This window comes from Phyllosticta capitalensis, assembly GCF_038381095.1.
Source record: "Phyllosticta capitalensis strain CBS 128856 chromosome Unknown BKA78scaffold_7, whole genome shotgun sequence".
NCBI classification, from domain to species: domain Eukaryota; kingdom Fungi; phylum Ascomycota; class Dothideomycetes; order Botryosphaeriales; family Phyllostictaceae; genus Phyllosticta; species Phyllosticta capitalensis.
In genome coordinates this window covers 949684-977227 of record NW_027117445.1, presented here as the reverse complement: position 1 = coordinate 977227, position 27544 = coordinate 949684, and the positions used below count along the sequence as shown (strand labels likewise).

At 54.7% G+C, this 27544-nt stretch overlaps 11 protein-coding genes across 11 annotated transcripts; 3 read left to right on the top strand and 8 right to left on the bottom strand.

The window, feature by feature from the left end:
* Window positions 1-205: 205 nt before the first annotated feature.
* BKA78DRAFT_253110 (putative P450 monooxygenase) lies at window positions 206-2010 on the bottom strand (the record flags this gene model as incomplete). Its single annotated transcript, XM_066884790.1, has 4 exons — window positions 206-399; window positions 468-865; window positions 922-1147; window positions 1200-2010. The coding sequence occupies 4 exons, from the start codon at window positions 2008-2010 to the stop codon at window positions 206-208; spliced, it is 1629 nt and encodes a 542-aa protein (XP_066742617.1).
* Window positions 2011-2981: 971 nt separating this feature from the next.
* BKA78DRAFT_297109 (aldehyde dehydrogenase domain-containing protein) lies at window positions 2982-4601 on the bottom strand (the record flags this gene model as incomplete). Its single annotated transcript, XM_066886718.1, has 4 exons — window positions 2982-3884; window positions 3938-4371; window positions 4422-4491; window positions 4545-4601. The coding sequence occupies 4 exons, from the start codon at window positions 4599-4601 to the stop codon at window positions 2982-2984; spliced, it is 1464 nt and encodes a 487-aa protein (XP_066742616.1).
* Window positions 4602-6293: 1692 nt separating this feature from the next.
* BKA78DRAFT_372626 (uncharacterized protein) lies at window positions 6294-8764 on the top strand (the record flags this gene model as incomplete). Its single annotated transcript, XM_066892746.1, has 3 exons — window positions 6294-6625; window positions 6676-7150; window positions 7201-8764. The coding sequence occupies 3 exons, from the start codon at window positions 6294-6296 to the stop codon at window positions 8374-8376; spliced, it is 1983 nt and encodes a 660-aa protein (XP_066742615.1). The 3' UTR covers window positions 8377-8764.
* Window positions 8765-8825: 61 nt separating this feature from the next.
* Window positions 8826-9991, bottom strand: BKA78DRAFT_297107 (NAD dependent epimerase/dehydratase; the record flags this gene model as incomplete). The annotated part of the gene is made up of 2 exons (XM_066886717.1): window positions 8826-9207; window positions 9246-9991. The coding sequence occupies 2 exons, from the start codon at window positions 9989-9991 to the stop codon at window positions 8826-8828; spliced, it is 1128 nt and encodes a 375-aa protein (XP_066742614.1).
* Window positions 9992-10863: 872 nt separating this feature from the next.
* On the bottom strand, window positions 10864-11805 carry BKA78DRAFT_354288 (V-ATPase proteolipid subunit C-like domain-containing protein; the record flags this gene model as incomplete). Its single annotated transcript, XM_066891707.1, has 5 exons — window positions 10864-10940; window positions 10991-11251; window positions 11351-11480; window positions 11628-11640; window positions 11789-11805. The coding sequence occupies 5 exons, from the start codon at window positions 11803-11805 to the stop codon at window positions 10864-10866; spliced, it is 498 nt and encodes a 165-aa protein (XP_066742613.1).
* A 447-nt stretch (window positions 11806-12252) lies between these two features.
* On the top strand, window positions 12253-12783 carry BKA78DRAFT_332317 (50S ribosomal protein L30e-like protein; the record flags this gene model as incomplete). The annotated part of the gene is made up of 3 exons (XM_066889973.1): window positions 12253-12359; window positions 12451-12664; window positions 12721-12783. 3 exons carry the CDS (start codon window positions 12253-12255, stop codon window positions 12781-12783), a joined length of 384 nt encoding a protein of 127 aa, XP_066742612.1.
* Window positions 12784-13723: 940 nt separating this feature from the next.
* On the bottom strand, window positions 13724-15344 carry BKA78DRAFT_163877 (yeats family-domain-containing protein). The gene is made up of 6 exons (XM_066883141.1): window positions 15164-15344; window positions 15044-15084; window positions 14614-14765; window positions 14270-14553; window positions 14048-14168; window positions 13724-13942 (listed from the first exon to the last, which is right to left on the bottom strand). Exons 1-6 carry the CDS (start codon window positions 15170-15172, stop codon window positions 13854-13856), a joined length of 696 nt encoding a protein of 231 aa, XP_066742611.1. The 5' UTR covers window positions 15173-15344; the 3' UTR covers window positions 13724-13853.
* A 143-nt stretch (window positions 15345-15487) lies between these two features.
* BKA78DRAFT_318652 (RanBP1 domain-containing protein) lies at window positions 15488-17118 on the bottom strand. Its single transcript, XM_066888799.1, has 4 exons — window positions 16626-17118; window positions 16290-16554; window positions 16106-16234; window positions 15488-16052 (listed from the first exon to the last, which is right to left on the bottom strand). The coding sequence occupies exons 1-4, from the start codon at window positions 16905-16907 to the stop codon at window positions 15961-15963; spliced, it is 768 nt and encodes a 255-aa protein (XP_066742610.1). The 5' UTR covers window positions 16908-17118; the 3' UTR covers window positions 15488-15960.
* A 64-nt stretch (window positions 17119-17182) lies between these two features.
* BKA78DRAFT_318649 (uncharacterized protein) lies at window positions 17183-20229 on the bottom strand. Its single transcript, XM_066888798.1, has 2 exons — window positions 19790-20229; window positions 17183-19729 (listed from the first exon to the last, which is right to left on the bottom strand). Exons 1-2 carry the CDS (start codon window positions 19792-19794, stop codon window positions 17452-17454), a joined length of 2283 nt encoding a protein of 760 aa, XP_066742609.1. The 5' UTR covers window positions 19795-20229; the 3' UTR covers window positions 17183-17451.
* A 74-nt stretch (window positions 20230-20303) lies between these two features.
* BKA78DRAFT_337514 (alpha-1,2-mannosyltransferase Kre5) lies at window positions 20304-23168 on the bottom strand (the record flags this gene model as incomplete). The annotated part of the gene is made up of 6 exons (XM_066890248.1): window positions 20304-21082; window positions 21138-21558; window positions 21607-21693; window positions 21744-22151; window positions 22213-22475; window positions 23154-23168. 6 exons carry the CDS (start codon window positions 23166-23168, stop codon window positions 20741-20743), a joined length of 1536 nt encoding a protein of 511 aa, XP_066742608.1. The 3' UTR covers window positions 20304-20740.
* A 420-nt stretch (window positions 23169-23588) lies between these two features.
* BKA78DRAFT_354282 (uncharacterized protein) lies at window positions 23589-24270 on the top strand (the record flags this gene model as incomplete). Its single annotated transcript, XM_066891706.1, has 2 exons — window positions 23589-23619; window positions 23723-24270. 2 exons carry the CDS (start codon window positions 23589-23591, stop codon window positions 24268-24270), a joined length of 579 nt encoding a protein of 192 aa, XP_066742607.1.
* Window positions 24271-27544: the final 3274 nt, after the last annotated feature.

Genomic DNA, 27544 nt, shown 5'->3' with positions numbered 1-27544 from the left:
GTAATGTTATCAGGTAAACAACTGACACACAAGTAGCAGATGTGGATTTTACAGAGCTTGAAGAATCTCCTCATTTTTACAAAGCGCCACTACATTCAGACAAGCTCTTTTGAAAAACATCCGATTCTTGCGAGCAGCGAGTTGCGATGCGCCTACTTCCCCCAGCAAATCGATCCACACATTTACAGACAGGAAGTATTTGCAATTAGACGGCATTTCTCTCTTTGAACACCAACTTCAGCCCACCACATTCAATCGTAAAGTGATCGCGCGTCTTGTTCAACAAATCATCACCAGTCTCGCCTGGTGCGAAGGCAATGTCAAAGGCCACGAGAAGCTTTGCAATGACGAGGCGAAGCTCCATCAACGCAAGAGGCTTGCCAATGCACCCGAAGACTCCTGTTAACCGCGTTAGGCATTGTTGCAAGTGTCGTTCGCGTGCGACAGGAGACTGAGGAGTAACATACCAGTCGAAAAGGGAAAGAACGCCTTCTCCTTCTTGACCATCTCCTTCTTCTCGTACCAGCGCTCAGGCAGAAAGCGATGCGGCTCGGCGTACGCCTTCTCGCTACGTGCGAGCGCCCACTGAGGGACCCACACGTTCATGTTGCCGGGGATGTACGTGCCGTTAATCTCAATGCCTTCGGGCGGCGTGGTGCGCTGTAGCGCAGTCGGAACTGGTGGGTGCAATCGGAGCGCCTCGTTGATGACGCCGTTGAGGTGAGGCAGGTCCTGGATGTCGCGATGGTTGATGGAGCCATCGGGCTGGATCTTGGGGTTGATCTCTTCGCGCAGTTTGTCGATGTGCTGAGGTTCGAGCGCGAGGTGGTAGAAGGCATGGATTAGAGTGGCAGATGTGGTGTCACTAGAGCCAATGTGAGTTTGCTGGAACAATGGTGAGGAGTATTCAAAGTCACTGACCTTCCCGCTACAATGATCAGCCGCGCGTCGCCGTGGAGACGGCCCTTTTCCTCAGCTGAGAGGTTCTTTTTGTCGGAGAATTGGTCGAGCAAGGGGCTCATAATGTCCGGCACATCGGGCTTGTTCTTCATACGCTCCTCTGACTGGTCGCTGCAGTAATTAATGAAGCGCCAGTAAGGCTTCGCCAACGGAGTATTCGTCAAACACCTGAAGAACCAAGTTGGCACTGCTTCAGTCAGCAAAGCGAGCCTTTGCACCCAAGGCAACGGGATACACACTCATGTATGCCATGGCCTGCAAGCCTTCGCCCAACAATTCAATAGCATAGTGCTCCTGTCCCCGTTCAAGAGTTCCAAAGGACTTTCCGAATGCCAATTCTCCCATCACATCGTAGGCAAAATAGTTAAACCACTCAGTAGCGTCCACCGGCTGTCCCGAAAAGGATTGAAGCTGTCGCACCAGGATTGACGCATATTTTTGGACTCGCGGCTCATATCCGCGTAGGGCCTTGTCACTGAATGAAATGCTCCAGACTCGGCGACGCGTGTCATGGTACTGGCGGTTGCGAGTAGAGTGCATGGAAGAAAGCGGGTAGTCGTTGTCGTACCATGGCGACTTGAAGCACTTGGTTCCGAAGCCATAAATCACGGGGACGGCGTCTGGATCAAGAATGGACAGGTCATTGGAGCCAACCCTTACAAAGTCGCCGTGTTGTTGGTGGAGTTTGGTAACAAGCTTGTATGCTTCCGAGTTGCCGACATGAAACGTCATCCAGAAGGAGGAAAGTCGCGCCATGAATGGTCCTGGAAACTTGTTCAATGGAGAGAGAAACAGTCGCCAGGTGATGAGACATGCGTATACTCCGGCTAGGTAACTTGCGGTGATGGCAGTCATTATTGACGCCGCATGGCTGAAGCTGGTTTGGTCGATCCTGGCCACGAGGAACGTGCCAAGTAGAAATGATGCAATGAGACCTTGAACATATCTCAATGGATAGAGATGATGCTCTCCCTTGTGAAAGTATCCCGCCCAAGAGGCAGCTCCAGCCAAAGATGCGGCTCCACAAGCAAGAAGAGGTTGAGCAGCCATGACGAGAGGACAATGAAACACCAAATTTTCGTGGAAAGGCTGAGAAACACTTCCTTTAAGACTCGCTGACAACTGATAACCGAACCCCACTTCTGTGCGTCTTGTGCGAGGTGGAGTTGACGCTTGGGATAAGACGCGAGGTAGGCGACTACGTGGTAAGCAGGCCCACAGCAATTGGAAACCAGAATTGTTCAGTGGTCGGTTGCCATGCGTGTTAGTTTAGGGTTTCCCGTTCCGGTAGCCAATTGGCGCCACCGGAAAGGGTTCCGATCTGCGTCTTTGCAGGGAAATAACTGGGTCCTCCAACTATTTCCGCTTCTGCCTCGTTGAAACCACGTGAATAGTTTGCGCCTCGTTCTTGTCTTCAGGCAGCTCCAAGCGCAAACCTCTAATTGATTCGGACAGATGGCTCATGTACAGCAAGATGTGCAAAGAGAACCCCCTCACGACGGAGTTGTCGTGGCGCTTGAGAAGCGAGGTTTTTGGAGATCTGCGCCAATCTGGCCTTCCACGTGCGACGTTTTGCGTTCTATCCAAACTTGGTTTTAACGTTGTTTGCTTTCGGTTTCGCGTCGCAACCCCTGGGTTAGAGGATTCGCGTGGGGAGACGCCAAGGAGGATCTGCCCGTACACTCTATCTTCTTTCCGGCCAATCGTAGCTGGTTTTATCGAAGGGGCGGGGAATGCGAATCATGCCATTACCACGCGAAAGGTGAGGCTGAAGATTTCGGATAGTGCACTGTTCGGACCATCCAACCCTGCGGAGGACGGTGGCGCGATAGATGATTTTCGTGGCTTACAACCGGCACTGGTGACGAGAGAGAATCTCTGAGAGCGATCCAATCGATCGCCAAAATACAAAGCTTTCTAGGTACAGGTGTTCAGTACATTTGCCAAACTAGGAGATGGATGTACAAAGACCGTGTCATACAGTGCAGACTGAGAATCTTGACAGACTCTTCTCTAACCATTCAAAGCTTTGTCATGATCGACTTCTCTTCCAGGTAGTTCCTCATGCTGTGTATCATACCCTCTCTGCCAATGCCGGATGACTTGTAGCCGCCAAAAGGCAGGTCTGGCAAGTTCGTGGGAGCTGAGCAATTGATGCCAACTGTTCCAGCTTGAATGGCCTTTGCAACACGGAGGGCTCTGCTGTGGTTTGTTGTGAAGATGGCCGCATAGAGGCCGTACTCTGTGTCATTTGCTTTTTGAATCACCTCTTCCTCTGTCTTGAAAATGTTGATGCAGACAACGGGACCAAAGACTTCCTCTTTCATGGTTTTTGAGTCCTCTGGAATTTCTCCAAATATCGTGGCTGGAATGTAGTAACCGTCGTTCAGCTGGCTACGCTGCACGGGCTTGTCGCCAAGGATCACCTTGGCACCCGAGGACTTTCCCAGCTCAATGTACTTGTTGACCTTCTCGAATTGCAGTGAGTCGGCAACCGGGCCGAGACCGACCTCATTGTCGAGAGGGTTGCCAATTTTGACGTTGCCCCATTTTTCCTTGAAGATGTTGATGAACTTGTCGGCAACCGTGTCTTGGACGTAGATTCGGGAGTTTGCCATGCAGATCTGGCCAGCGTTCCACCCAATGCCAAATTGAGTGTCTGAAGCAGCGGATTCAAGATCCGCGTCGTCGAACACAACAGCTGGGGATTTGCCACCAAGCTCGAGGTGCAAGTTCTTGAGGTTGGATTTGGCCGCAGCAATCGAAATTGAGCGGCCAGTCGCAGTGGATCCAGTGAATGAAAGCGTCCGAATGTCCATGTGCGAAGCCAAAGCCGCGCCTGAGGTAGTGCCGTGACCATGAATGATGTTGAAGATACCAGGCGGGAAACCGGCCTTTTCAGCCAGCGTAGCGAGGAAAGCAGACTACATTTACATTAGCGGAAATGGGGAAGAATTTTCGAGAACAAGTTGCTTACGGTCAGGGGTGCCTTCTCACTGCTCTTGATAATTACAGCATTTCCACACGCAAGCGCAGGTGCGGCCTTGGACGAGAAGAAAATTACTGGAGCATTCCATGGGATGATTCCCGCAGCAACGCCGTAAGGTTGCAACAGAGTCATGCCCACCATGCCAGGACTGTTGAGACTTGTTGATCCGTGAATGGCCCAACCAGCCTCAGAAAACCATTCCCAGAGTCTGGCTCCAACGAAGCCGTCGATGTAATCTCTGACTGGTCGACCCATGCTGATGGCTTCCAGGTATGCTAGATCTTGCATGTGCTCACGCATGAGGGTTGCAAACTTTCGCAAGTAGGCTCCTCGTTCTGGTGGTGAGAGGGCAGCCCAGCTCGGTTGAGCCGCCTTAGCTGCTGCCACAGCTGTATTGACATCCTGAGTGCTTGCTTCAGATACTGCGCCGCGGGATTAGCTGCGTGGTCATTCGCAGATCATCTTCTCATACCTTCCGCGACCACCTCACGGGTAGATGGAGAAAGAAGTCGAAAGGTCTTCTTGTCTGAAGACTCAACGAACTGCCACTTTGTTAAGAACAATCCATAACCGCCCAATCTAGATGGTTTGGTACCTTGCCATTGATGAAGAGTCGCGACTCAATCTTTGTGTTTTCACGCTGAGCAGCCATGATTGTGAAGGTGTTCGAAGAACTGACAATGGGCAACCAACAGCGGATCGAAGGTTGTTGAAGTATCTGGGAGCCGGGTCTACTTTATATACCGACAAGGGGGACGGCAACGGCCTGATAACTGATCAAAAGACTGTCGATACCTCTGCCCGGGTACCAGCGGCGTCGATGCAGGCAACGATTGTGTACAGGGATCGTCAGGAGCACTGGGCCGAAACCGCTGTTGGAACTTGACGCAAAGGGTCTGCCAATCAAAAACTGGTCGGATTGTTTTTCTGCAGGAAGATCTAGAAGGCGGGAATGTCTATCGGCGAGCTCTTTGAACCCCGCAAAATTCGGCACCCCACAGTAACTCGGAGCCGACCACTGCTAGACGCTCCCGGCACCGACGTATTCCGTTCTTGGCATGGCAGCGGGAACAGCTCCAAGCTTAGGGGCAGTGCTCTCCCACGTGTCCTGGAACAGAGCCTCAATTCTTGAAATGGACTGGAAAGCGCGACGGCTTGAATTCAAGTCGAGTTTCAAGAGGTTGGAGAAGGGCGAAGAGAAATGATTCAACCAGGAGCTTGATTTCTTGGTGGTTTGCGAGTTCGCAGATTCGAAACACTCGCTAGGACGGGTCTCCACATTCGACAAAGGCCGCCAGTCATTGTGATGGAGAGAATTCAAAAATCAAGCGAATACCTCAGCGGCATTACGATGCCAGGACACAGTGGACATGCCAAAACTGATGGAAAAGAAGAAGTGTTGACAGGGATTCAGCTTGCTGTTGTCGTCGGGCAGCCGGGAAGCCATCGGGCACGGCCCGAAATTATCCGGTCTGGCCAATCACGTCTCGTTTCGTGCCAACAACCTCAAGCTGTCCGTTTAACTGCTGTCCGTCCGCTACAAAACACCATCCTTCGTCATGATGTGAGATCATCATGATGTCTTCGTGTTAGCTGTCAGCTCGACGAGATGAAAGCAACACTCATACGGGAATAGTCTCCTCGATGCTTTGCCTCGCCCCAAGTGGTTTGATCAAGTTCTTTGACATAGCTCTGTTTGTAGTCCTTGATGCATTACGCGTCGCCTGCTTGTTGCCTCAAGAACCAGATGATATCCATCTTGATCCATCTTCAAACCGACAGAATGCTCCCAGACGACATAGAAAGGACCTTAACGCCGGAAGCGCTGATTGCGTAGACCCTTGACGACAGAGTTGCAAGCGGATCGAGGCCAAGTCCACTCTGATTGCTCTTTTGATATTTCCTCATTTCTCGCTGAAAGAGCATGGATTGGTGCCGTTACATCTCGTCCCCAGGCGACGTGCATTCGGGTCGAGAATAGGCTGCAAAGATGATTGCAAAGAGAGGCCGCGCCCATTGAACGGGCATGATTGATTGACGACATGTGCAAATTGCTGCGCTTCCTCAGGTGGAGCAGTTGTACTTTGGATTGTCTCTTGCACCGGCGTTGAATGCCTCCGTTCCGGCGGGCTAGCGCGGCGTGTGAAGGTAGAGTGTGGGAAGGGGAGGGAAGTCGCGTCGAGGTGTTGATGGGAACCTGAGCCTCGTCTGCGCCAACGCTCGTCTTCCACCCATCCACCTACTTTTCCGTCCTCTCTTTTTCGACACCTACGGCCCTCTCGTTCCCTAGTTTCATTACCGCCGTTCTCTTACGCTCATTTTGTCTACGCTTTCGTTCTCAATCATGCATCTGGATTGTCTCAGCGGCATCATCGCCGTCTTGGTGGCGTTTTTCACCTCCACCGCTACTGCTCGCTGGGCTGTCAACTGCCAGGCAGTCTTGCGCGACCGCATTGACCCTGTTCATCATCCCGGTGAGCTGGCCAACGCTTTCAACCTCTTCGCGGGTTCCAATGCCGTCAACGAGACTGTCACCTACGATGAGTTGCGTCGCTCGACATGCTCTTCCTGCTCGACCACTGGCGACATGTCCTTGTACTGGACCTCTCAGCTCTTCTTCTTCGACGGCAACAACTACATGTTCGTACCTGACAACAGCATCACCGTGCACTACGAGTAAGTCTGGCCAAAATCCCTCTCAAAACCCACTCACTAAATCCACGCAGCCAAAGCTGCCCCGCCGTCCACAAGTCGAACACCACAGCTCTGCCTTTCCCTGAAGGATTCCAGATGTCCGCCGGCCACATCTCAAAGCGCCATCCTGCAAGTGACGTCCCCGATGGTGCCATTCGCTTCGAGTGTCATGACAAGAAGGCTCCCAACGGCGTCAGGTCCACTACAGCCACTCTACCTCAAGAGTTTTGTCCCGATGGACTTAGCGCCAAGATTGGATTTCCTTCATGCTGGGATGGCAAGACAATCAGCTCTACGGATGGCTCTCACGTTGCTTATCCAGTCAACGGAGCCTGCGCGTCCTCACACCCCAAGCGTCTCGTTTCAATGTGGTACGAGATTCTCTATGACCTCAAGTCATTCAAGGGAAAGCTCGGCGTAGATGGTCGTTCCAACCTGGTCTTTGCTCAGAAGGGTCTCATTGGGTACGACAATGACCCAACTGGCTACGGCTTTCAAGGAGTCTTCGTAAGTGTGCACTGCCTTCTACCGGACAACCTCATGCTAACGGTGTGAAGATGAATGGCTGGGACACAGGCCTCCTTCAGCGAGCCATCCTCAACTGTAATGATCAGAGCAACTCTGCCAATAACACCTGCTCTCGGGTGCTGAAGCAGGTTGTTCGCTCGTCAGACTTTGTCAGCTGTGCTGGCACTCAGCATGCACCTGAAGCCATCACAGCGCCCGCTTCCCCAACGCCTACACCTTCGTCGCCGCCATCCATCCCTTCCCAAATCGCCACCCCAGGCTTCCAGACAACCTCCTTGGCAACAAGATACACCTCGAACAAGCCCACTGCATCAACGCTCGTGATATCCACATCTAGCGCTTCAAGTGTGACGGCCCGTCCATCATCAGATCCGGCCGAGTCCCAGGAAGGACACTGGGAGCTTCTGGGTTGCGGAGCCGACTATGTCTCCAATCGAACGTGGACCGATGCGTGGGTTGACAGCGGTGTCTCTCAGTTGACGTGTACCACTCGCTGCAGCAGTATTGGCATGCCATGGGCTGGTCTCGAAAATGGAAACGAGTGCTTCTGCTCTCACACAGCGCCTTCGAACGACCGTCTGCCGCGAGCCGGCGTCGAAGGACATTGCGATTCCATGCCTTGCGAAGGAGACGTCGATGAACCATGCGGCGGCGATCCGACCAAAGACAAGTACGTTCTCAGCATGTACTACTGGTGCAAAACCGGTGACCAGGATTGTTCTGCTCCAGGACTTTCGAAGCGCGACGTGGAGCATTCGAAGCGAGCGACCGTGGACCTTCATCCCGAATTCGCCAGCTTCGAGGAAGTGTCGAAGGAATTTCCTGCTATCATCGAAAGGGTGACTCTCACCACCGGCGACTTCATTGGCATCAAGGTCTGCACGCCATCCACCAGTCCTCATCAGGCCCCTCACTGCATCCTTATCGAGAGCTACCACGCCCAATTCCTGGGCGACAAGTTTTTGCAGTGGGCCCGCGAGACAGAGGGCATCGAGTGGCACGAGTACGGCACGCTCTGGGAGCAGGTCAAGCCTCTTCACGACCACCACAAGCTGAGTAACATCGGAAAGCTTCAGCTCGGACTGTGGGTCATTCTGTCAATTGTGCCCTTCTTCGTTGGAGCGTTCGCCTTCTTGCTTGGCTTGTTCGTCGGAGAGACCTACGCCTACAACCCGCCCAACGTCTTTGTCATGGAGCAGGAGTAGGAGCACCGGAGTAAGTGTGTGAATGCAGTTGGGTGGGGTGAACGCATCTAAGCCTCTTGGTGTCGTCTTCGAGCTTCCTTGTTGCACGGCGCAACAGCCTGCCGCCCGTAGCTGACGAATCGAAATCAATTTCCGATTATAGTGCTTGCAACCATCTTGCCAAGTGATGTTAAGAAGTCATGCTAACTACAGGGTCTTCAATTCCGAAGGCATCGACACAATTGACGGGGTGCAATAGGGCAAACCCAAACATACAAAAAGGACAAGTTTTCGTGACCTCTGGCCTTTCGGTTTGAGAAAACTGCTACGCAGACTTTTGGCCCTTGCCACTTCTGTAAATGTTTTCAACGTCTTTGAGCCTGCTTCAGACTTTATCTGAAAAAGAACAGGGGAGATGACCCGATTAATTTTGGGAATCAAGACCAGCTAACTCATAGCAGAGCAAAACTCTACTTCTTTTCATCAGCGGCAATGCAAGCCTGGAAGGTCGAGGGTCTCTTTCCCTCCACCGCAGCTTGAAGCTCCGTCTCAAAGTCCTTCTCCCACGCCTCTTTGCCATACACGGGATTCCACCCCAAGCGCTCCCTAGCCACCGTGCCCTTCGTCTTGCGATGCCCCGCCAGTCCCGTCTCCGCAATATACGCATTCCCCGCCGTCATGGCCACCGAGTCCTCCAGACTCAAAACACGAATCTCCTTCTCTTGCGGGCCCCCCTCTATCGGCAAATGGCCCTTCTCAAACGCCACGTCCAAACAACGCACCGCAATATCCCGCGTCAGGGTCCTGCCGTTTGTCGGAAAAACGATGCCCTCCCCGTCTTCAACTTCTTCCCTCCATTTTCAAGCACATCCATCAAACACAAAACATACAGATCCGCCAAATCGGCAACGTGGACATAATCAATGTCCCCCGTGCCATCTCCAACGGAGAAGCCGTACCCCTTCTGCAGCACGTGCGCCATCATGACGGGAATCATCAGCCCGGCCTGCTGGAACAGGCCCTCGCCCGTGCCAAAGATGCACGGCGCCTGGACGCTGATGGCGGGCACGCCCAGCTCCTCGCCCAGGCGCAGCACGCCCAGCTCCGCGGCGCGCTGCGCGTACCACTCCGTCTCGTTCGCGGCCTGCTCAAACGCAAAGACGCCCGCCGAGTCGGCGTCGTCGTACTCGACGTCTGGCCGCGCGACGCCAGTTAGCGGCTTGTCGCTGATGTTGGAGCAGCCCGACGTGTGCATCATCCAGACAGGCCCGTTGGAGGCAGACGATGCTTTGCGCGCCGCCAGCCCGCGCATCAGCGCCTCGGCGGAGGGCGGGTGGAAGCCGGTGCCCGCGTTGACGACGATGTCGTGCTGGGCGGCGAGGGCCTGCATTGCGTCGACGTCGTCCAGCGAGGTGATGGCGACGGGCTTGACTCGGGCGTCGCCGTAGGCCGCCGTCAGTTTGGCAATGCGGTCGTCGCCTCCGGCGCCGCGACGGACGGGGAGCGTGATGGGGTTGGAGGCGGCAGGAGACGAGGTGAAGGAGGGGTGGTTCAGGAGGCGGTGGAGCACGGTGCCACCAACGTAGCCCGTGGCGCCTGTGAGGAGGATCTTTGGGGCGGGGGATGGTGTTGACATGGTGTTTGGCAGCTCCAGTGTGGCTCTTGGGAAGACTGTTTATCGAGCAACTGGTACACTGAGAGCTTGATGAAATGAAGAGAAAAGAAAAAGAGGCGAGAAGGTGGGTCTTTTGTAGCAATGTGGAGCCGATGATTACTTAGTATGGGTATTACAGCGTCGAGCTTTATTGGCATGGCGTCTTGCGGGGGCTTGGGATTTCGTAGTACATTGATGCAAACGCTGGGAATCCGGGCGGTGATCCACACCGATGCGATAGCAATACTCTCAGTAAGCTCTTGGCAACAGGAGGTTGAGCTTCCAGCAGACTAATCATTGGCGATAGATGATGTCATGACCCAAAACATCACCTCGTTTCTGTTCCATTGCTCGCCGGATGGCATTAAAGGCGCGTGTTTTGATTATTGAAACGATGGAAACACTTTGCGTAGAGCGGGGGAGCTGTAGGCCAAGGAGAATTAGAGGAGCTGCTAAGTACGAGACCTACCCAAGATGTCATTCAATGCAGCCTCCACACTAGACAGGGATGAGGAAGGTTCTCACGAATACTCCCATTCCGAGGAAAGCCAAGTTAACTAGCCGCCCCGGAAAAAACATGTTTTGCGCCCGTTATCTACTTTGCAATCCTACAGCACCCAAAAAAGTGGAATATATCGACATACAAGGCGGAGCCCGTTAATACGCTCGCTACTGAGCTCCGCTGGTGCCCAGGGCCGACTCATTGCCTTAAGCATTTTTCGTTCCAATTTCGTTCATTTGCGCCAGTCAAATGCTGGCGCACCGTGTCAAGTCCTTGTCCGTTCACCGCGCTGCGCTTCATCCGTGCAGAAAACTTGGCCAGGCTGCCGGATATGTTCATGCCCTCAAAACGTTTACGAGTCGTAGGAGCAAACGACACCCTGGTCGGCGCGGGAGTTCATGAGCAGCGCGACAATGAGACCGTAAAGACCTGGACAATGTCAGTCAAACTCTTTCACCGTTGCTTGTACCCATCCTTACCCAAGACTTCGGCGAAAATGAGAATGAGAATCATGCCGACGAAGAGACGGGGCTGTTGAGCAGTTCCACGGACACCAGCGTCACCAACGATGCCGATGGCAAACCCGGCGGCCAGACCGGCCAGACCGACGGACAAACCAGCACCAAGCTGGATGAAGTTGGTAAACAACGCGGACCTCTGCGACAGGCCGTTGGAGATCAGGACGGAAACGACGAGACCGTAGATACCGATGATACCAGCCATGATGACGGGGATAATGTCTGGGGTTTAGTTAGCTGGTGGCCTTATCCGAAGCCTCTCCGTCTGGCGATGGAGGGCGGTTGTTTTTGGGACCATTTTGGTCCTTGGGGAGGCCATACTCTTGACGATCAGGTCGGGCCTGAGAACACCCATGGCAGAGATACCAACACCGGCCTTGGCGGTACCGTAGGCGGCGCCGAAGCAGGTGAAGACGATGGCGGACGTGCAGCCCATCGCACCGAAGAAGGGCTATGTCGACAAAGTCAGCATTTGGTTCTGGTGTTGATATTGATGTGTGACAGATTGGGCGGCAGGCGCGCAGAGACGCAGGGAGCGCTTGTGGCCGTTCGATCGCTTGGGCGGTGTGATGGATCGCAACACCAGGGCGGGACTTACGGCGTAAACGGGGCTACAAGGCAGACAAGTTAGCATGGACGTCTCATTGAATCAAATCAAGGGATATCAAGGCGCGACAGATGACAAGCAGTAGAGCTGGTCCCTGCGAAGAGGGAAGCTCAAGCTGTCCAGAAGCGCAGCGCAAGATGACGGCGACGTACCAGAGATCGGTGGCCATTGCGACGGTGATGTGGAAGAGACTCTGCGGTGACGGAGTTGACACGGAAGATAAGATGGGAAGACGAGGCGGTTGGGAGGCGGTTGATGCGGGATGGAGATGGATGACGACGAGGACGAGGACGGTTCGATGGAGAGGTGCTGTGCAGACAACCGGAAGCTGCTGCCCACGGGGTCCGTGTGCCAGCCACCCCACGTGATTTTGTTCTTGCCTCAGGCATCAATGTTCTGCCGCTCGGACCACACACCCAGAGCTTCTCTTGGCCGGAATTTTTTCCCCAGTCGCCAACACCATCACCGACCTCTCAACCCCCCGCAGACGCAACGAAAAAGGGCGATCCCGTAGGAAAGGAACCCTTGAAATCCCATCTCTCTCCCTCCGCGACTCCATTCTCCATCTGAAACCCGATTCCGCGCGTTTCCCGCCGAAGTCTCAACAACACGAAAAATGTCCGCCCAAGACACTTCCGCCGCCTGGCCCGTCGCCGACGCCTCCCTCTCGCAGGAGATTCTGGACCTCGTCCAACAGTGCTCCCACTACAGGCAGCTCAAGAAGTGAGTCTTCCATCCCCGGCCCGAGCATGACGCGTACTGCAAATCCTCGCGTATAAATTTGTGCGCGAACTGGTTCTGACTGTGTGCGCAGGGGCGCCAACGAGGCGACGAAGACTCTGAACCGCGGTGTTGCTGAGGTTATCGTCCTGGCCGCCGACACCTCGCCGCTTGCCATCCTGCTCCACCTTCCCCTCCTCTGCGAGGACAAGAACGTCCCCTACGTTTACGTCCCCAGCAAGATGGCGCTTGGCCGCGCTTGCGGTGTGAGCAGGGCTGTCATTGCCGCCAGCATCACCACCAACGAGGCACGCTACAATTTCTACACGCGTGATTTTGGACTGGTTGCTAATTCTTTTGCCAGGCTTCCGACCTCATGGGCCAGATCCGCTCGCTGAAGGACAAGGTCGAGAGATTGATGATCTAAGCGGCCCACAATTTTGAGCCATCTTTCGAGGCGCGCGAGAAGGTCTGCGGCACAAGTGATTTGTACAGGAATCGCGATGTTTTTGGGAGCTTAATGCTGCAGACGGGACGCGCGTGGTTGATCATGGCATGAATGAGAAGGAGGCGTGGAATTCAATTCAGGCAACGGCGTTTTCTGGACATCTGGATTTGGAGCAATGGGCGTGGCATCATCGCGGCATGCTCTCAGCTGTTGTCTGGCTGGTTTTCATGGCCGCCGCCGACATTTGAGTTCTTAACTGGACTACAAATGATATACCAAGAGTGAAAAGAGATTTGAAACTCCATACGATGCTCCAGCGCTTTCCGCGTGCCATGTGCATGCCTGACTCCAAGGGGCCATCTACTCTTTTCTCAAAGCAGCCGTTGAAAGCCACAAGCAGTTCTCTGGCAGGCGCAAATTTTCTGTTCATAGCAGGGCAGGCACACAACGACACAGAACCCAGACAGGCTGCCTACAAACAGTGTGGATCCAAATAACACGAATTACTTGTCCAACAGCCATCATAAAAGTGCTTGCCCGGTCAGCCGCCCGATCACTACTCAGCCGCATATTGACAGATAGTAAGGTAGAAGCTTGCTGAATTTTTCCTACTTAAAAGCACTGGCTGGTGATGGAGAGAGTGACGCTTGACTTTCCCTTCGCAGCTCTGATTCAACCAAAAGTCAATCGTCTTGGGGTGGGGTGGGGTGGGGTGGAAGGGTTGGGGTATTCAGTCGGTCCGGGTAGTGTGAGGGGTGAGGTGGCTGGTGTGGAGGTCGGGGGCAGGTAGAAGGTTAGCTAGATACTGATTCTTGTATGAGGGGGTTCTCTCTCCCGTTCCAGCAACAAAGTCACTCCTTTATCTCTCTCCATCTTTTTTCGCTTTTTCTGTTTGATTGTCCTGTCCCGCTGCTTTATCGTCTTTTCGATTCGGTTGGCGGAGCCTGGTAGCTAGCCCGCAGCAGTGATACCCTCACTCATTCGCCGTCTCGTCGTTTGTGGTGGCTTTTCTTGTTTTTGTGTTGCTAGTCGCGGGTAGGACTGGAGCTCTACATTTCGACGCGGCCCGAGGTGAAGTCCCACAACATCTTGACGAGGTTATCGGGGAGGGTGTAGAGGTCAACGTGGAATTCACCAGCTAGTGAGCGAGAATATGGATTAGCAAGCGGGTCTGAAGCAATGCTCGTGACACGTTGGAGAGGTGGAGGGCGGAATCGGACGGTGAGTCCCAGGAACGACTTACCTTCGACGTCATTCTTAGTGTACGTATCGTTGGCCTTGTTGTCATGGACCATCTGGACGACCTGAAGGAGGTCGTCCTCGCCGAGCTTCTGTAGACCATCTGCCAGCTTCTCCATGTCGACCTTTTGCGCACACGGGACGCCCTGGTCAGCGAATATATCCAATCCTGCATGACAGCATCTCACAACACCGTCAAGGGCAACGATGAATGGATGGCACTCACCGACTTCTCCTTCCTCTTCTTGCCGCCGCCCGGCAACGAGCCGCGACTCCTACCGCCTGCGCCATTCTCCTCGCCCACGGGGCCCGACTCGCGCAGCACGGCCAGCAAATCCGGCTTCGGATTCTTGAAGGTGATGACGTGCCTGGAGTCGTAGACCTCCTTCGCAAAGTTGAGGTCGTGGTCGACGGTGTGGTCGATGCCCTTGCCAACGGGCGTGAGGGTGATTTGCATCTCGAACTCTCCCCAGCCCTCCTCAGTGATGCGAAACGGCGGCTTCTTAAACACTGTAGCAGACCCGCCGAGTCAGCCTCTTATGTGTACCCGCATGCGCCTTGTGAACGTACCCTGGGTGGCGCGCTTCTCGAACGATTGGTGCAGGCGGTAGACGACCTTCTCGAAGCAGTTCGCGGGGACCTCTTCACCGTTCTCGTTGACCAGCCATATTTCAACACTCCACTCGCGCATCGGAAAGCCCTCCATCACCTGGGGCTTGTCCCTGTAGATGACGAACCAGGACGCGTTAGCCAATCATCCTGCCTGTCTGCCTTCACCAAAATGTGAAAGGACTAGTTGTGTCAAGCCGACGCTTCGAGTGCTTGTTTTTTGTTCCATCCCGGTGCCCATTTGGCTGTGCTGAGCCAAGCTTCTTCCCGCTCTTGCGCTGAGCTCTTGCAAGCTCGGTGTAAAACGCGCAGACAGCAGAGGTCGCGGCCGGCTTTCGGCTGATGACGGCGGGCATGCGAGAGGCCAGGACGTGGAGCGCGAGGGACTTACGTGGCTTGCTGCCTAGTGATGACCTTGATCGATCGTTTGACCTGTTGATGGTAGTTAGCATCGCGAGTCGGGCTGGTACAGCTCAATGGGAGCTCCTCAGTTGCGGTGCGCGGTACTCACGTCGGGCATGGTTGCTGCGGCTTTGCTTTTTTGCTACGATGGGGAGAGATAAAATGAAAGGGCGAGGTGGGTGGAAGAAGTGTGGTTTGAATCGCGTGAGGAGTAGCTTGCAAAGCGCAATGCGTGCGGTGGTGGAAGGCGGAATAAGAACTGGCGGCGGCAGAGATGGTCGCCGGTGCGGTGGTGGTGGGGTGGGCGGTTTGACGCGCGCGGGATTCATAGCACGGACGCTTCACGATGGTTGCCAAAGCAAAGGCCCTTTGACGCCTCACCTTCCAGGCAAACTGCCCTTTCACATGCTGCACGTTTCACTTCGCTATCGTCGTCGCCTACACTTCATGAATATTGTGAAATGGCGTATACGGTTACCAGGCTACGTCATAAGTCATTGACACAGCTTCTTCTGTCGTAATTACTCCGTGAATTTAGTTCATGGTATTGACAGCTCTATCTAACGCGGTTCCCAAGCTGCCATCTCCCAACACCAATGACCATGCTTCCCAGCAACGAATGTGATGTTTGATTCGGTCCGCTCCATCCTGGCAAAAGCGCAAGCTTCGATGCTGGAGGAGGCGCGGCATAGCGTGGGATTGGGGCAATTGAAGGTGCTAGTAGGGGGTTTGTGTGTCGAATAATAGGAAACCGGCCGGGGGCGCGGAAAGGGAATTCATGGGGGAATCACGGCGCATTCTGTTTTGCAGCTGCGAGCCGCGTCGGGGTGAGGAACGGTGTATGGGTTGGGGGTCGTCGCGTGATGCTGGCGTCATTGGGCGAGATATAGGTCTGCGCAAGAAAATTTACTCAGCAGCGGGCTGCTCGAGGCCAGTCTTGAAGAGCGTCTCGTTCTCCTGCTGAGCCTTGATGAAGGCCTCCTTGAAGAGGTTGGCGTCTGTAGCAAAGTCAGAATAGCTTCGTCTTGATCGGCAATATGAGAAGCCTTACTCTCGCTGTTGGCAAAGCGAATGGCCAGAGTTTGAGCCTCGGGCTCGCCCTCGCTGACGTCGGCAGCGGCGTTCCAAACCCAAGAACGGTCAGATCCAACGTTGGGAGAGAGCTTCATGTCGGGAACGACTACAACATTGTCAGCTTCCTCGTGCACGCCCCACCAGCGCAAGAATGCACGTACCATAGTGGTTGGCGCAGACCTTGAGCGTCTTGTCGCGGCGCATCACCAGACGAGTCTTGCCATTCTCCTTGTGCTTCAGCAGACGGACGTCGCCAGTTCCACGCTCCTTCCACTCCTTGCTCTCGCGGTCAAACTTGAAGAGTTTGGCGCGCATCTTGAAGGTTTGCTCCTCGAGCTCCTCGTTGGTCTTGGTCTCGACCTTCTCCGTCAGACGGACAACGGGCTCAAACTGGACATCGGGCTCGTGGTTCTCGGGGGAGTCCTCCTGTGCCGCGGAAAAAAAAGTCAGCCCGTGAGTCAAAGGTGGGCGCATTTGAGATCATGGCCAAAACTCACATCGTCAGCCTTTTTCGCTTTGCTTGAACCAGAGGGCTCGTCCACGTCCTCTTCCTCCTTCTTCTCCTTCTTCGGGCCGCCGCCAAACATGGAGAAGACGTTGTCCTTGACAGCCGATGTGGCGGCAGAGGCTGCACTCGAAGCCTTGTCGGTGACGGACGCAGACTTGTCATCCGAAGCGTCAGCAGTCACCTTTGCGGTCTCATCCTTGGCAAGCTGCGGCTCGGTTGCGGCCTTTTGCTGCTCGGCAGGGTCGAGCTTGGTCGATGACGGCTCAGCCATTTTTGTCTGATGGAGGGGCTCGAGGTCAACGTGTGTGTGTGACTGATGGCGATGGGAGAAGGTCGAGGAATGGCGGGGTGACGTGCGGCGACGCGTGAGAGTCGAAGTGACGAGTGGGTGGTATAGTTATGGGAATGGAGTGGTTGTGGTTTGAAAGACCCCTCGTCAGCCAGCAAAACATGTCCTTGGCGCGGCGGGCGCTTTCGGCACGTGCGCTGGCTATATCTTATCAGCCACATCCGCCACTCACGACCAAAAGCAGAACCAAAAATTGGAGAATATCAGGATTGGTGATTTCTATATTCGCTATCCGTACCACCTCGGGGTTCATTGCTACCCCTTCATATCGGCCTTGCAAATCGTGCTCCCTACTTAATCTTCGACGTACTCGTGGTAAGCTACAGGCCGTGGTCTTGTGCACCGTCCGTGGTCTTTGACCTGCCAGAAACTCCAGTCCCCCCAACGAACACCACAAAATGACAACAAGAATGCTCCGTTCCGATACGCCTGACCTTGCAATTTCGCGACCTCACGGCAAAGCTTCTCAAGGCTTGGTCTGACGGCGTTCCCTGGCCCGAGAAGCCCTTCTGGCCTTTTCCTTGGCACGGAGACGATCCTGCTTGATCTTCTTCTTCAACTCATGGAACGGCATGGCCTTGCCTCGCTGGAACTTCTTGCTAAGCGTGTTGGTGATCGCCACGGCGTTGGCACGTGCCTTCCGTATGTTCTCCTTCGCCGACTCCTTAAGTTCCATGACGGCATCTGCGGCGACCTGGACAAGAGCACGCTCCTCATCTACAGCCTCGACAGTGCGGCGCAGAGCACGCGCGACGCCCTGGTCGAACAGCTGCAGAGCTCTTTCGCCGACGACCGCAAGGGACTTGACTGCGTCTTCGGTGGCGTTTTTCGTGGTGCCTTTAAAAACTTCGAGACCCTTCAAGAATTGCAGAGACGTGTTCTTGGCGTTGGACTGAGCGACAGCCACATCACTCTTCACCATACCAAGAGCTTTTTCGGTCATGCTAGTCCAGCGCAGCATCTTGAGCCAGGAGGATCCGAAATCAACTTTGAGAGTCTGCTGGATTCGGGGCTTTGATGTGGTTGAAATGGACACGTCGAGAATTCCAAAGGCCTCATGGCTTTCAATGCTCACAGCATAGACACCATCAACCAACTGGTCATGCTCGTGACGAATCTTCTGGTTGCCACGCAAAACCGAAATCACAAGCACCGGTGGCTTCTTTAGACTGGCCCAGCCTTTGGGTGGCGTCAGGACGAAGTGGTGATCTCCAATGACGTGTATCTTAAACTCGTCAGATTCGTTCGCCTTGGGCGAAAAAGGATGGACCATGGGCTCTATCCGGGTCGACTTTTCGGCGTCTTTGGCAGCGATGAGGTCCTTGTTCGGCTTGACTGCTGGCACGGCACTCGTCCAGTCGGGGGTAGCGCTGCGACCTGAGAAGGCATCGATGGCCGAGCTCAAAGCAGTGGCGTCGCTCGTTGTAGGACTTGGTTTCTGGGGCTCGAGATTGCCACTCAAGAGCCTCTCCTTCATCATTGCAGAAGCGTAAAACAAGAAAAGGCCCAGCATGACGAGACCCAAAGTCTTGAAGTGCGTCCGCCTGTTTGCCCAGGCATCTCTGGCAGATTCTACAAACTGCCTACGGAGGACCGTTGTCTTGTCTTCTAGCTCATAAATCTCCATCAAGATATCCTTCAAGGACCGGGGTTCTTTTTGACTCTTGTCAAGACCGATGGAAGCCAGGTGGCGATTGAGATAGATGGGATGCAGGTCCAAGAAAGCATCGAGAGACGCGGGAATCGTGCACGTCTCTTGACTGCCCCCAACCACAAGACATAATGCTCCCTTTGCGGGTTGGAATCGCTCGTGCTGTGCGTTGGTGGTAACGTCAAAAGTGAGATGCAGAGTGGGGGCGTCGGTCTCTGGAGCAGTCCATTCTTGGTTAGTAGCATCGTGGAAAACCACTTCTAGGTCAGGCGACGAGTCGTCTGCGGTGGGGTCTTCAGGGACCATGTAAATCTCAGAAGTAGGAACAAGCTCGATATCGGATCCAGGAATTCTCACAACAGCAAGACGCTTCGGCTCGTAGTCGATGTCAGGACGTCCAGCGTCGAGTGCAGACGCAATCTTTTTCCGGATGCAGTCCTTGATGCTGGCCGCCAGATCTGGGTTCAACGGCAGTCCAGTGAACTTGATGCAAAATGGTCCTGCCCATGTCATGGGACTGCGTGCTGCGCCAAAGTGTAGCTTAGCAAAGCTTCCCAGGCGAAAGGGACCGCTTCTGCCCCGCGATGAGTAGTCGAAGTGGTCATCCAGTGTCAAGACAAGCTCCTCCTTGTTTCCCTCGTCTTGTTGTTTCACATCAGCGTGGACGGGGTCGTAAAAGACGGAGTCGCTAGGGTCCCGAATGTCGGCCCTAGTAGTGGTGTTGGAGTCGGATGGTTGGAAAACGGGTTCCACCTCTTCCTCGTCGCCAGACAAGTTATCCTCTGTTGAGGTATCCGTGCCTACGACGCTGCAGACATCCTCACTGGTCGGGCCAACGTTGGCAAAGTCTGAGGAGGATATGGTATCGGCCTCGTCGTCTGAGACGGCGACTGACTCGCTCAGCATGTCGTAGTCGTCCCCTCCAAGATCGTTTGGGCTCTGTCGGCCCGTTCCATGCTCCATTGTAGTGTAGCTCGACCCAGCCTTCTCCGGGTAAGGACCTTGAGATAGTGGGGCGAGGGATGAGTTGTTGGGCAGGTTTTGGTCGCCGAGGTAGGTTACGATTCGGTCATTCGAGGTGAGGTTTGAGGGGCTTGGTGAAGAGGATAGACGTTAGCAGTGCTTCTTGGCCTGTTTGCAGTGAGCTTCTTACTCCATGGGGAAAGCGAACGGACATGGGCACGGTCGTTGTTGGTGGGGAAGGTCGACTACGGATACGTCGAGGGAAGTTTAGAAGCTTTCAAAGAGAAAAGAATGGTGCGAGGGAGAGGTGCGAAGGACCAGAGTAGAAGGGTGTCACGGCTTACCAAGAGGGATCCGTGGTTGGGGAGCGCTCGCTGCCTGGCAGTACCTACCGTAGTGGTGATGTCGTCAAGCACAAGGTCCGAGCCGCGGGGAAGCCGCAGTTGATCCGCCGCGAGCAACAATCACTTTCTTTGTGTGAAGGCGGAAGAATTCAGGAGGAATGTCGAGAAGGGCGTGGAGACGAGAGCGGCAGAGTGGTCAAAGAGGTTGCAAGGCACAGGCGAAAGTTCAAAGGGAGTCAGAGGTGAGTGGGAGTAGTTTCGGGGATGCAAGGCAGATGGTCATGCTTCGCGGGGCTAGGAGTAGGTTAGTGCTTGGGCGCGGGCGCAGGGCAGGTGCAGCAGGTGCACAGGTCACCTCGAGCCGTTATCGCTTTATCGGTCATCCTTCAGCTCGGCCTCCATCCCGTCAACCACATTTATCTTATCCAAGACATGTTCAGGAGGTTGTCTTTCAGTGTACATTCGTCGTAGGCTCAAGATGCCACCATCCCAGCGGCACATAATTTACAGGTCCCATGCGCTGTCAAAACCCAATCCCATCCATCATCCAGACTCATTGCTCTCCCCATGCAATTCTTCATCGCTTGTAAAGGGCGTCCAAATCATGGCTGGCAGAGAAGAAGAAGTCGAAGAAAAAGCGGCGGCAAAGTACTCCGCGCTCGCCAACACTCGCTGACCCAGAACCCCCTCGCCTCGTTAAACGTGTTATTATGCCGCAAATAATGGACCCGCATGACCTTCACGCATAACGCCTTGCCCTGAATGCCTTCTTGCAGCCGCCGTACACGACGACTACTTTACGGACTTGCCCATCCTCCAGCAACGTCGACCCATTCGGCCAAGCAGCTGCCCTGCTTGCCTTCGACGTCCACAATGTCCGTGTCGCATTTGCACCTGCATCCAACGCCGTTCTCCTTCTCCGGGTCTGGCGTCGCCCAGTAGTCGTCTTCCTCGATTCGCTTCTTCTCGTCAAGCGTCGTAGCTTCGTAGTACGGAATGTGGTCGAGTTGGCGTGCTGGGGCGTTGGCAGGACAGTGCTGAATCGTCGTGTGTCGATATCCGAAATCGCGGAAGTAGTGAATATCCCCCGGTCCGAGAAGTGCACCTGCAGCAAGGGAATGGATGGGCGCATCTCCCCACTACATTCCGTTAGTAAGCCAGTTCGGTGCCCGGGTTTGGGGACTTGTGACGTACCCGCTCCATCCAGAATCCTCCACTGCGGTCCATCATGTCAAAAAAGTCATTATATTCCTTGCTCCTGAACCAGTCCAGTCTTGCAATCTCGAAATTGCTCCAAAAGTGGCACATGTTGTACGTTTCGCCTTCCATGCTTTCAGGGTCGATGTCGGGCAAAGATCCAGATCCGGGTTCCGAGTTCATGATTTCTTCGGGCAGCGGCTTCTTGTACTTGGGATCTTCCTTTGGCAGATCTTGGTCCTCTTTGACTTCGGGTTTTTCGACAAACATTTCCCAGAGACCCTTGGAAGTCAAGTTGTTCGTGCGCTTGTAAGCAGAGGCGTACCGGAAGATATTGGGCACTGTTTCCTTGAGCTCTTTGACCGCAATCGTGAATCCATAGGTCTTGTTGTTGCGCTCCATGTGAATAAAAGGATCACTGCTTTTGTTAGCCTCAATTTCTTGACCCAAATTTCGCAAAGCATACTAGGTAATGTCGCAAAAGTACTTGATCTCGGGCTCGAGGCGCCAGTACCAAGTGTACTTCTGCAGCAACGGGTGCTTGTAAAAGTGGCTAGCGAAGCTTGTCAGTTCTTGAACGTCTACTTTGGTGGGTATTCGTACCCAGAGTAGAAGCGACACATGTGGTGATAGCTTTCCATGCCACCGTACATGATGGCCTGGTCGCCTTGTTTCCGAATGCCTTCTTTTGCAACCTCCTCGTCGACCCAGTCCGGGTAGCCCCACATTGACAAGTCGATTTTGCCCCATTCGACTGGAGCGCTGGTGTGGTTCAGGACAGTTTCCTTGAAAGTCTCGTTGAACTCGCCGTCGTTGAGGAATACATATGGATAGTGGAACCAGCGGTTGAAATGCCTTTCGATGGACTTGATGGACTGAATGACGCCATCCAGCTCCTTGTTTCTGGCCAAGACGACAAACGCTGCGTTGGCCTTGGGGCGGTCCTCGTCCGGCCTCGGGGGTTCTATGCATCCAGAGACGAATACTCTGTCATACTTGTCGCTGATTTTCCTGCACGAGACACACAAATGTCAGAGCCACTTTCACTGCGTATCGCAGTGCTTGACTGTACCTGATAGATGGCGGAGCGCCCGCGGGAACCAGTATTCTTCCTGGCGAAGACGGATGCCGCACAAACAGAACGGTAATGACGCTGATGACGATTGCTGGGAAAAGCAGAACAAGACCAAGGGGTATCGAGACTGATGAGCTCTTTTTTAGGCGTATGCGGCGACGGAAAAATGCCAAGTGCGGCGATATCTTGTCGGCCTTGGAGTGGATGTCATCGACGGTGGGGAGGTTGTTGCGCGAGGTCGGTATGCGCTTCGATAAGCGCTGGATAAACGACATTTATGCGGCTGGCGAAGGTACGGCGCGGAGGTTTGGCAGAGTTGATGTTTGTATATGCGGCGGCGGACTCGGCCGCTCGTGTGTCGGGAGCCCGGCTTGCGACAGCTGTTCAGATCTTCAGCGCCGCAGCCGGAGGGAGATGATGTCGTCCAAGAGGGTCAAAGGGTCTGGCCAAGGGTGTAGGTCGGCCAGAGGGTAGAGGTCGACCGTGGTCGCGGGTGATGAAAGGACGGCGACGGGACTTGAGATTCCTGGGACGACCCAAACGAACGACTGGAAAAGGACGGGAGTCGAAAAGGGAGGGCCTCAGAGGAGCCTCTCTCTCTAGGGGCTCACGCCTCGGGCGGAGAGAGGACTTGATGGCGGGATGGGCGAGCAGGACGGTAGGGGAGTAGGGCGGACAAGAGGAGAGAATTGACTCTGGTGTGGGAGGAGGACAATTGGCGGAGGGATGGGAGCAGCTCGTGAAGGAGAAGCGCCAAGGTCGAGAGCGGCGGACGCTCCTGCTCTGCGACAAGGATATTGCGGAGCGCTCTGGCTGCCTCAGCGACAGGGCACGAGTCAGGGCCACGAGACGACGACGATCGAATTGGAGAAGCACAAATACATGAAGTCCCGATAGTTGTCACGATTTCTATAAGGTACTTACAAGCTACCATTTACATGCAAGAATCCCATCGAGCTGCTGGCGTCGACGCTGGCTGTCGGCCGCTTACTGCACTCGAACTAGGCGTGCGGCTAAAGCCCCTTGACAGCGACTTTGGAAACTCATGAGGAGCATTTGCCTCACACTGACAGTCGGCACTGACTTTTTCTGCCCTTCTCTGCTTCGTCCATTTCAAAGCTTGGCCCCGGCACAATTTCGACCGCACTATTACTGCTCGTCACGGAGAAATCAATTGCATTCTGGACCCCCACGTGACCCCACACCATCTTTTCTAACCACTCTACCTCCTTCATCCACGCCCAGCTAAGAATAGCAACCGGCGCGCGCCCGACGTCCAACGGTGCTGCAGGCCGCCTTTTCCCATTTCGTTGCCGCTCGCCTGCTACATTTCCCACGCCTGCTGTCGGCAACCACCCAACATCAAAATCAACATGGCCTTCAATGCAAAGAACCTGAGCTACGGTACGTGTGCACAACTCAACCTCGAGCTTCCCCCCTGTTTCTACCCTTTCCAGCGTCCAACTTCATGCGTCTAACTTGTTGGCCACGCCCACGTGCCTCACAGACCGCAGCGAGCCCGCCTTTCTGCGACGGCTCAAGGGCGAGGCGACGGGTGGGAGAGACAGTGACCGGCATGAGCGCCCCGTCGCCCGCCCTCGAGGACGTGCCAAACAGCCTGGTGACGATGAAGAAGACGGGCCAACGTACGTACTGGAAGAAAGCGGCGACGCCCTCTCCAAGGCAGAGTACGAAGCGTTGGTCAACCCTGGCGCCGCTACAAGTACGGATCCCGCTGCCGACGCCACCGCCGCCGCCACCTCTGCAGACGGCAGTGACCCAGAACAGGACGACGGCGAAGCAGCGGCTCGTAGCGCCAAAAGGAAACCGCAGCAAGTTGCTTCCGTCGGTGCTGCTTCCAAAAAACGCAAGGCCATGAAAATTGGCCAAGATGATGACGAAGACGAGAACGATGAATCCAAAGCCTCGTCGTCTAGTACTGCAAACAAGCCCGATCCCAAGCTCGCCTCATCCGCCTCCAAGCAACCCAAGGCCAAGAAGACCAAAAAGGCCAAAGCCAAGGTCGCCCTGTCTTTTGGGGACGAAGCCGAGTGACGAGGCAGGCAAAACGACCAACCACCCGTGCTGAGCAAAATAAGAATTATGACGCCAGGCGGCACGGCAATATTCAGGAAAACAAAAAGATAACTCACCGATTGCACCATGTCTACCCGTCGTTTTCGGTTGTCCGTTTGGAGCTTACCCGCCAAGACCGCGTTGACCCAAATTGTTCATCCACCATACGCATCTCCAAACGGACCAACAAGAATTAGGCGAAGCTAGCCACAGCACTCAACCGGGCGCAGCATTTAGCGAGCCACTTCACCCGCTCGGTGGTCATCACTGCCACAAGCACTCTACCGGCATCCAGAAACCAAACAACGCCGATGCCGACTGTCTGGGCGCGAACGAGGAGTGACGCGCGTTTCGACCGGGAGAGCTGTTGCAACAAACCCATCCATCCCCGTCCTCTCCCCAGCGAGCCCACCGTCTGTTGCTATGCGCCTGGCGGGGGGGCGCGGGAGACGGGCAGCATGGCCATGGGATCCTGTTTGCATCGAGCAGATGCTGCAGGGATTAGGCGGCTGGAGCCGACGAATTTGTCGGCGTGGTTGGGCTCACAGGACGTGGTGTTGTGTGGGCTGGCCGAGTTGTTGGACGGTCGACGGATGGATGAATAGCACTGTGGCACTCATTCTTCATGGAGAAGGTGGTGGCAACTGATGGGTGCCGATGCCCCCTTGCAGACGCGGTGGACAGATCTTTCCTGAGAAGCTCAGCGTTCGTCAAGTCTGGACCACACACGACAATCGCGCGCCAGTATCATCCAAGGGAACCGGGAGAACACCAACATAACGTAGAGAAAGAAACACAACAAGCCGGAGAAAGTTGTCGTTTTCGAGAATATCTCGAAACCCCTCATGTCGACAGCGAACCTTGACAAATCGCAAATCTCGCCAAGAAAAGTAAACATGCCTCTTTCGCATCAACGAGTCTCTCGATTTTACAAGCCCTCCCCTCATGAAATGTCATCACGATCTCTACGAATCGCCAATTTTTGCATTGCGTACAGCTTAATCCAGCAGCTTATATCCAAGTCAGCGCATACGCAATTAATTCCATAGCTGAAAAGCGCCATTCATTCACTTTTACAGGATCCCCATCTTCACAGCGCACCAAATCGTCTGCTTTTATGTAGTCTCTGGACTTGTCCAATTGGATGATTCTAGTGACTGACCAGTCCATTCGCTCTGGCGACGTTAGTCCGCGGGCGTTCGCTGAGAGGACTTGCAGAACCTGCGACCACACGGCTTCTACTAACACAGTCTATAAAAGGCGGTCAAACGCCTTCTATAGTCACTGTATGTACTCCAAATGCAGTGGTATTGATTACTTCGACTGGCAAGTAATAGCATTTGTGTACTGTGAGACTTGAGGATAACAAGTAGAAAGTGAGAAACGAGTTCAAAGAAAGAGCATGGGAATCAATTGGAGCCGCTCAGGTGGTGATTGAACTCATGTGGGGTAGTCCTTCTTGAGCTGAAGTGTGCGTTGTACAAATTCAAGCCGCCAGCTGAACGGACCAGTGCGGACAAACAGGGAGGCCACAGCAATGAGCAAAGTCAACTTTTATCAACTCTACTCTACTCGACTCGAGCAAGCCTATCAACCACAAGTCCACCCGATCGGCAAATGTCGCCAGAAGCAGATCTCTGACCAACAAGCCTTCAAGCTTGGAATCAGCAAGCACATTGGCAAAAGCGCCACTCGCCGTCTCGTCCTTGGCTTGCAGCTCTGCTCCGTTAAAACCACCATAGCTTCCAAGCCACAGCCAGCGCAACCTATCGCAAGCCACGCGCAAGATGACACTGTCCCTCTCTGCCGTCTCGCATTCCACAATCCACCGTAGTCAAAGAGCGGTGACGGGTCCGGACGCTCACGACGCCATTGGTCGCACGGCAGCATCAGCGCGACAGCAACGGCGCCTGCCTGGTCACAGAAACCGGTGGTGCAACTTAGACTGGGGATGTGGAGGTGCAGAGATGGGGATGGTGGATGACTTTGTCCTGGTCTTACCGTCGGATCAGCCCTAGGTTACGTTGCTGGCTGTAGTAGGTCGCTGGTGCAGAGGACAGCTGCAGCTGCACGCAATTCCCACGTGGCGTGGAGCAGTGCCCTGTTTCGCGATCTACAGCTATGGTGTCGGCCTGAAGATTGGACGTTTGGATGGACACGGGCCTGGCCGCTTGTCGGTATGTCGGTATGTCGGTATGTCCGCCGTCTTTGTTCTGCGGCCACGACGGAGAAGATAGGACAGTCGAGAAGGCACGAGGAAGCAAGAGCACAAAGACCCGGACACTCACTACAGGAGAGACCATCTGATTCTCATCAGACCCCGCCCCAACGACCCAACAGAGAGAGAGATCTCCAGACGGCATCTTGCAGGAAGAAAACGTGCAAACAGGATTAGTTGTCAAAGCACCTACCTACCTACAAGCCGGTTCTGTGTCGCCGCGTCCGCGCCGGCTGGGGAAGCGGGCCCGGGGTACCGACGGACGGACACGGGGGTCCCACTTGTTCCGACACGAGGAGACGGCGCGCACGGCAGTCAGTCGATCGACGTGGATGGCTGACTACTGCCGGTAGCTGGTGTGGCACTCGACGGCCGTTTCAAGGATCGTAGCACGACAGGTGGGTAGGTCGACGAGGTTGAAGGCGGATCTGACACGGCGACGAGGCAGGCAGGCAGGCAGGCACGTCGGACGAGAAGAGAAGATGGTCTGATCCATCCGAACCAACGGACAATCGTCTACCGCCTGTCTCTCGGGGTCCAGATCAAGGCAGGATAGGCCAAGGCAGGGCGGTCCGTCGGGTGTGGTCGGTACTCGGTGGAGCGAAGGAATAAAAGGGCTTTGCCTTCGGTGTTGGCGTCACGTCAGTCACGGACGGCGGCGGATCGAGTCAAAGGTAGGTTTGGGTCGGTGTCGGTCTTCGGGCTGTCGCTATGATAGGGCTTAGGAAGGAGGATGGAGGGACCACCACGGTGGCACGAGCAGGCAGGCTGCGGCTGCTTCTCGGACTTGTTTGGTTGCTTTTTATCTTTTGTCTGGTGCTCTAGGCAGTTGATTGGTTCGCATTAGGGCTTGGAGTGTCGTCGTCGGGAAATAGTAGCTCGAACGTTGCGGGCATCGAGGTGTATGCTCAGGATATGTTGGTTGTGTTGGAAGTGACGTTGATGTCGATGGGTTAGGAGAGAAAAGTCTCCATTCGGTTTCGGTTTCGCCCTTGCCATGGTGGAGTGGAGGCGGAGTCGGGGATCAGGGACAAG